This window comes from Haliotis rubra, unplaced genomic scaffold (assembly GCF_003918875.1).
Source record: "Haliotis rubra isolate DU_JTF1 unplaced genomic scaffold, ASM391887v1 Scf160, whole genome shotgun sequence".
Lineage (NCBI taxonomy): Eukaryota > Metazoa > Mollusca > Gastropoda > Lepetellida > Haliotidae > Haliotis > Haliotis rubra.
Genome location: NW_025765559.1, coordinates 564669 through 572002, shown reverse-complemented (window position 1 = coordinate 572002; position 7334 = coordinate 564669). Strand labels below are relative to the sequence as shown.

Sequence of the window (7334 nt, the reverse complement as noted above, 5' to 3'; positions counted from 1 at the left end):
TGAAGGAGTGTCAAACCCAAGTGTTGACATACTGTCAGGCTTGATAAAGAACTCAGGGATTGCAGACAGACAGTCTAGCCTGTCGATCACGCCCGGAATAAACCACGCCCCCTCGCGCTCTCATTGGTCAGGCGCAACGCCTAAGCCAATCAATGTGTGATGAGATTAGCGTGTGGAGAGCTGTTCATACGATGGCGACAGTAATGAACCCGTGTGGCGTCGGCTTTGACAGGCTGGATATATAGCGGCTGGACTCCAGCGTTCAGCAATCAGTTGCTCTCTCGCTTTCAAGCGCAGCACAGCACATGTTGGTTCAAACACAACCGGATAATACCAACATGGCTTACAATCCTTTCCTTATGCATCGACCTGTGGAGTATGGTGTCAGCTCAATGCTCCACCAGCCACAGTATCTCTCCCCCCACATGACTCTGCCCCACCCTGGCCTCGCGGCCTCTATGCTGGGCAAGCAGTTCGGACGGTCGGGGATAAGTCCAGCAGACCTGCTCGCTCATCATGATCCGTACAGATCATTGAGAGGAGTCGAGCCCGTCCAGGACGTTGACGTGCAGGATGATCCGAACGTCGAGTTGGAGGCTATGGATCTCTGGACCCAGTTTAACAAACACGGAACGGAAATGGTTATCACAAAATCTGGAAGGTAGGTGTCCCGTATGTTGTGACTGAACGTGTTTACGAAATGTGACGGCGAAATATACATACGCTGCATGTCAATGTGAATCACTGTTTCTACTGGGTGTGTGTGGTGGAAATACTATCATTGGCACCTAAATTCTATTTACTTGACTTGATAATTCTCACAAATAATGCCTGGATATTATACACATAATGTATTGATAATTTTATTATGGGAACATTTGTCTTTTGAATTGAATTAAATGTTTACATTTGTCTTTGCAAGTGAACCAAATCTTCACGAAGTGTTTTTAGATTCAGATGTAACAATACATTTATACAGATAGTGTTAAAGATTGTTTTGCAGAACATGAATTATATTTTTTATAATTAGCCTTCATATACATAGATGAGATATCAATGGACTTTTTATATTTTACCATTTCCCATAATTACTGAGAATACAATGTAAACAACATTTCTAGTTTTGCAAAAAGCACGACAAACATTATGTCTGCAAGTCGTATAAGTGTAAACTTTTAAATCATAATCATTGTGGGTGGTAGTCCTTGAGACGAAGTCGAAACGAATCGTCAAATAAATCTTTCTCTCCGAGTATTCCTCTATGCCGAAAAAAGCCACATTATTGAGACAGCTTACCAATAAAGTGGCGAGTCCCATAAAGCGTGGCGCCTGGCGAAAATATATCTCGCTAAATCTAGCGTAGTTTCGATGTAACATCGCCGTGTTTTCAACCAAAGGAGCTGCGAATTCACAGCAGGGTCTAGTATATCAACACCATCTTTTTCATTGAAGCAAGCGTAGGTCCAAGCAGCGGGCCGAAATCGCCGTTCAGTTTATGTTGTGAAACGAGCAATGTAAGTTCGCGACATGAACGCGTCACAAAGTCGGGAAGTTGTGATAAAGAATGGATCTTGTCGGGACGCTAACTGCTCTATCTGGTTTGGGCGATTAGGGAGAATATTAAAGGTCCTTTCTCGATACAAACCGCTTATCAAGCTCATCAGCGAAACATTGAAATTTATCAGACCCAAAGCGCCAGCCAAATGGAGGGTGTACCTATAATGTTTCACGTCCCATGCGACCGGTGTGGCTACTATCTTTGTAATTTTGTAGCCAACTAATTGTCCTTGTCATCTAAACGAATCTGTTAACAGGAGACTCTTGTCGTTTTGTTAGGACTAGATTATTGATATCGCTTCTAACGAGATATTATTCTGTCGTGAGGAGAAACCGTAGATGTAAGACGTAGCTTTGGGATTTTGATAAGAACCCATGGCGATAAATATAGTAAAATCGAAAGAGAAATACTTCGAAATTCACCCTCAATGCGAATGTTATTTATTATAAACATTACTTCTTTGTTTTTAATTTAAACATTTTTTTTTTCTAATTTCAGGCGCTTGTTTCCTGGATTTCGCGTGAAATTGACTGGTTTGGACAAAAAGTCCAAATACATACTGCTGATGGATGTCGTTCCCGTCGACGACTGCCGTTACAAGTTCCACAACGGTAAATGGACAGTGGCCGGTAAAGCTGACCCCGAGATGCCCAAGAGGATGTACATCCACCCCGACTCCCCCAGCACCGGGGAACAATGGATGCAGAAGACTATATCTTTCCACAAGCTGAAACTCACTAACAACATCTCGGACAAACACGGATTTGTAAGTGAAACTAGTTATGGAATACTTTTTATTTTAATAATGACTGTTCCTAGAAATACAAGTCGCAATAGAAAAAAATCTGATCAACGAAATGCATCGAATGATATTTAATTTTAAGTGCACTTTGTGATCAGACAAAGCTATTTGGAAACTCATTATTGTTTTTCGTCAGTAAAGCATGGCATTACACTTAGGAAACATGATCAAATATCTTCGTTCGGAGTTAGTTAACTTGTTAACAGACCTCTTCTGTGGCTCACGTCAATTATTACTAACAAACTAGCTGTTGGCTTCATAATGACTGAGGCAGGGTTTAGAACAGCGAATCATCGGTCAAGTCACTTAGTACGAGAGTCTAGGAAGATTTCTTTGTGTTCTGCCATGCTTCGTTAAACATGACTTGGCTTGTCAATAAGCCGTAATTATTTGATATTAATTTGTCTTTGTAACTTACATTACATCGTTCGCAGAAAGTGCCATGACAATTAACGCTGCAAAAAATGGTGACGTCATGATTGACACTTTATAAATAGCGGAACTACAGGAGCATTTGTCCAAATGATATTGCAATTATCTAAATTACTAATTTCCTGTAATAACACATCAATTTGTTAATTTCGTATGATAAGTTGTCGATTTCGTATGATAACATGTCGATTTCAGATTGAAAGTTGTCGATTTCATAATAGTTGAAATGTACACCAGACGTACGCTATGATATAGTGTGTGGTAATGATAATATCCCTTAGAGAGTGCATCATTGATTAGACATAAATGTTACATATTAACATAAGGAGAACAACAGTGCAGCAGGTTCAGTGAACGAGTGGTGATATTTGTCGCCATAGAAGATGTTTTGACCCTTTGCTCACTCGTGTGTTAAAATACATGCGATTGTCTATTTCGCCTGTCATAGATTGATATTGTCGGGTTGGAATGAGAGGGCAGTTCGTGCAATGTTCATTAGATGTAGGTATACCTCAACGAACTCGTTGACACGTGCTTGCACTCGAAGACAAAAGGTGTACGTGTTTTGTTACACTCGCTGCATCGGGGAATGTGAACGGGTTGCTAGTCTCATAGTTTTCGACCACAAACCGTGAAAACTTTGACACTATGAACAAAACATTCTGTCATTGCGTATATCCAACGGGCATTTAGCACTGCGATCCTTAATTAATTTTCTCGCCACGCTACAGGGACCAGTCTTCCACAATGTACTTTCACACGGTCGTTTTCAACGGGTTTATTTGTGAATAATTATTGTATACATTGTCACGTTGTCTACACGTGTAGGCAAGGCTTGGAGATGTAGATCACAGATATATATCGCCCTTGCTTTCTGCTGCTGTTGATAGATAACAAGGGTTTGAGCGGAACTTTTTCGCCCTCGTATTCAACCTATATCGCTCATTGTGGCGACGCGTAGACGCGGTCGTAAGCGGTCCTCGTAGCCTTCTTAGAACTAAGAGCATTTTGACGGAAATAACAGCTTGTATCGGGCAATAGATGTTTCCTTAGATGCAGTATATCATCCCCAAGCTTCCTCGAATACCGATATACACCGAGCGCGGAGTGAAATGTACACATAACACTTTGAAATGAACAAGCTGATGTCTCGATAGCTGTCTCTGTTTATAATAGCATTTGTCGTGTGAGATTTCAAAAAGAGCAAAGCCCTTGAGCAAAATACACCAACATACACCGACTTTTTAAAGGAAATATATTCCATATGTGCAACAAAACCACAGTGACATGAAATCGACAATTTGTTTAAATTTGTCACATTGCCATTGTCATAACACTTTGAAATCGACATGATATTGACAACAATCAGTGTCATAATGCCATATGCGACCTATCCCCGTGTTTCCTGTATATATGAGTGCTAACAGACCAGTGTGGACGATCGATAAATGCTATATCTATGCCCTTACTTGACACCTTCCAATGCTCTATAATGGGAAGCGTGCGGATCAACCGAGACACGATGTGGATATTGATTGAACCTCCGCACCGGATTAACATCGCCAGTACTTGTCCAATTGCCTAATCAGATGAATATTTTATTATTTCAGACAATTCTCAACTCGATGCACAAGTACCAGCCTCGTTTCCACCTGGTCCGTGCAAGTGATCTCCTCCGTCTCCCCTACAGCTCCAGCAAGACCTTTGTGTTCCCCGAAACTCAGTTCATTGCAGTCACTGCCTATCAAAATGAAAAGGTAAATAAAAATGTGAAATTATTTATTTAGTTTCTCAAGATAAAGAAACAAATAAAAAATATTTGTAAAAACTTAAATATTTTTGAAATCAAAGACGGATTATCTGACACTGTTTTTTTCAAAACTATTTCTTCTTTCTCCAAACAATCAATTACACTTCATTTTTTAAGAGGTCTTAGTGTGAATTTGTTACTTAAACCTATCCGTATGATTACTTACTAGCATATTTATCCGTGTCAAAACGCTCATATAATATGTAGACCGGACGCCCCCGGGTATTTGAACATGAGAGGAAATATTATAAGATCTGTAAGGTGTTAAGGCTGGCCTCTTTGAAGGGTGAGATTAGATGATAATCAGACTGGCGCCAGTCTACCTCGAGGACTCATATATTCACTACTTGACATTCCAGATCACCAAGCTCAAGATTGACAACAATCCCTTTGCAAAAGGCTTCCGGGAAAATGGCGGCGGTAGCAAGGTCAAACGGTATGTATTGAAATCAACATCCTAAAGTAAACGTAATAATATTTTGGTGTATTGATCTTACAAATCGAGATAATTAAACAATGTAATTTTAAACTATTTAAAGCATGTAATAAATAAATATGTTGAAAAACAGCTTAATTATTGATGCTTTGTTTTTTAGGCCCTTGGATTCCTCAAAGTCCGAGCATGAGACTTCATCACTCGAAGGAAGCCACACCGACGATGATGACGAGATATGCGTTGATGACGCTGACGATCTGTCCCCCAGCAAGAGCGTGTCGGAAGCAGAGGACAGCATCGTGAGTGAGAAGCGGGAAGAGTCTGAGGACGACAGACTTGCTGACACAAGAAAGAGTGAGCAGGACACGTCATGCGACATCGGATCAAGTGACGTCAGCAAGTGCGACGTCAGTGACAGTGAATCTGAAAAAGACAGTGTTGTGAAAGAAAGTCCCCAAAGAGACAAAGACTTGAGGAGACAAAAGAAAATGTCAAAGACCATTCTGTTGCCAGTCTGCTCAAACCCAGCGAGTCCAAACAAACTTACACACCAGTTAAAGACATTAAAAGCCCACCCAATGTTACAGTGTGTCAACGATCCACGAACAATCCATTTTTCCCCGTCCACCCATCCTCTCTTTATCCATCAAACAGTTCAGCATTCCATCATCCACTCAGCTCCATCTTCCTGAACTCTGCCGCGCATGCGCAGTTGAGAAATCCGCTTCTGTCGACGTCGGCGTATGGAGTGCCATCCTCATCATCGTCTCATCCGCTCTTCGCACAGCAGCTTGCCTTGTCCCAGCTTGCGCTTGCGCAGCGATACTCATTCTCTTCCGGTATGGCCGGAAACATGGGTCCCGTATTCTCGTCACACTCGTCCAACTCGAGATTTCAACCCTACAATATGTCGCCCATGACACCACCAAACTTTGGCAGAAGTCCATCAAGTCCAAACTCGAACCATTCATCGTCTCCTAGTCTCTCTCCAGCCGGAAGCACCTCACCCGGCTCCGTCATCAGTCCCGTTCCTATGCGAGATTTCACGAGAGGTCACTCCCTCTCCCCCGATCACCTCTCTGCATGAGATTAACGTTTAAGATGTGTTCTTAGTGCTCAGTGTACTTGTGTGAGTGGTTCACTGTGGAACATTCTCCCTGTGTTTGTTAATCGATGGCGTCAACGGCTCTCAATCCCTTCCTGGATGTCCGATGTCCGAGTCTACACCGATGTTATGTAATGGACGATCAACAACGGCGATGTCGAAACTACTAATAGGTATGCAAGCAAACATTATTTACATTAGCAATAAGCGAGATTATTTATTATTGAAAATGGAACATTAATAATGTTTAACATATTTCATATGAATATTATTTAACAATATTTCTTATTATCCTATTTTTGTTTTTTCAGATGTTTCACCACAGTATTCCTAGTCAAGGGAGATAGGCGTTTCCAATTCCGTGTGTCACGTGGTCTGTCGAACTTCCGAAAATCAAGCGCTGGCGCTAGATGAACTGAAAATTGGTGCTTTAGATTACGGGTGTTCAAAATAAGACCACCAAGTTCTCATTATCCGTCTTTGGTCCAAATTAACGACCTTTGATCCCTTGGAGCCAACAGTCTGAAGACTATGGCGCGAAATAGTGCGTGCAATAGGATATTAAATATGTTGTTATTGTTACAGTAATTTAATTAATGTATATTGATGACGAATGCACAAAGAGTATTTTTTTCTGACTTGACTGAATAAATGTCACAGGATATGTATTACACTGGTTTGTGGTTGATTTGTCTCACTGCTTTGATGTCTGATTAAATGTTGATCTTTGACCCGATGGAAATTATAGTAATTGTTACTGGTAAAGAATGAATGCTTTGCCTGTGGTTCGACGTGGGGCCGTGTTCTTGGGTGCATATTTCAAGCGGGGGACCACTGACGGCTCGCTTCTGATGTTTGGAGAAAGAAATATTACATGAGTGAATAATTCATTTGTAGTATTGTTCTCCAGTCATCGGCTCCTGTTGGAAAACATTCGACTATAATAATTCATGCTGAGATTTCCCCGATAACATTGGCCAGGCATGAAGAATGGGAAACAGTGTTTTGAAGGAATGCTAAATATGTAACGGAATGTGCCTTCAGTTCCCCATTGAACATCGTAGCCGGATGCTGAGCTGATGCTTCTACTGCATGTATTGTTTTTAGAAAACAAACAAACGTTCATAAATACGTAACGAAAATATTACGTCATTAAGCGTCAACATTAATATAGGAATAACATTGTATAAT

The 7334-nt window shown here is 41.1% G+C and overlaps 1 protein-coding gene across 1 annotated transcript; it reads left to right on the top strand.

The window, feature by feature from the left end:
* The first annotated feature begins 247 nt into the window (after window positions 1–247).
* On the top strand, window positions 248–6811 carry LOC124271456 (T-box transcription factor TBX3-like). The gene is made up of 6 exons (XM_046706613.1): window positions 248–661; window positions 2057–2324; window positions 4403–4549; window positions 4962–5038; window positions 5199–6316; window positions 6455–6811. Exons 1-5 carry the CDS (start codon window positions 306–308, stop codon window positions 5728–5730), a joined length of 1380 nt encoding a protein of 459 aa, XP_046562569.1. The 5' UTR covers window positions 248–305; the 3' UTR covers window positions 5731–6316; window positions 6455–6811.
* Window positions 6812–7334: the final 523 nt, after the last annotated feature.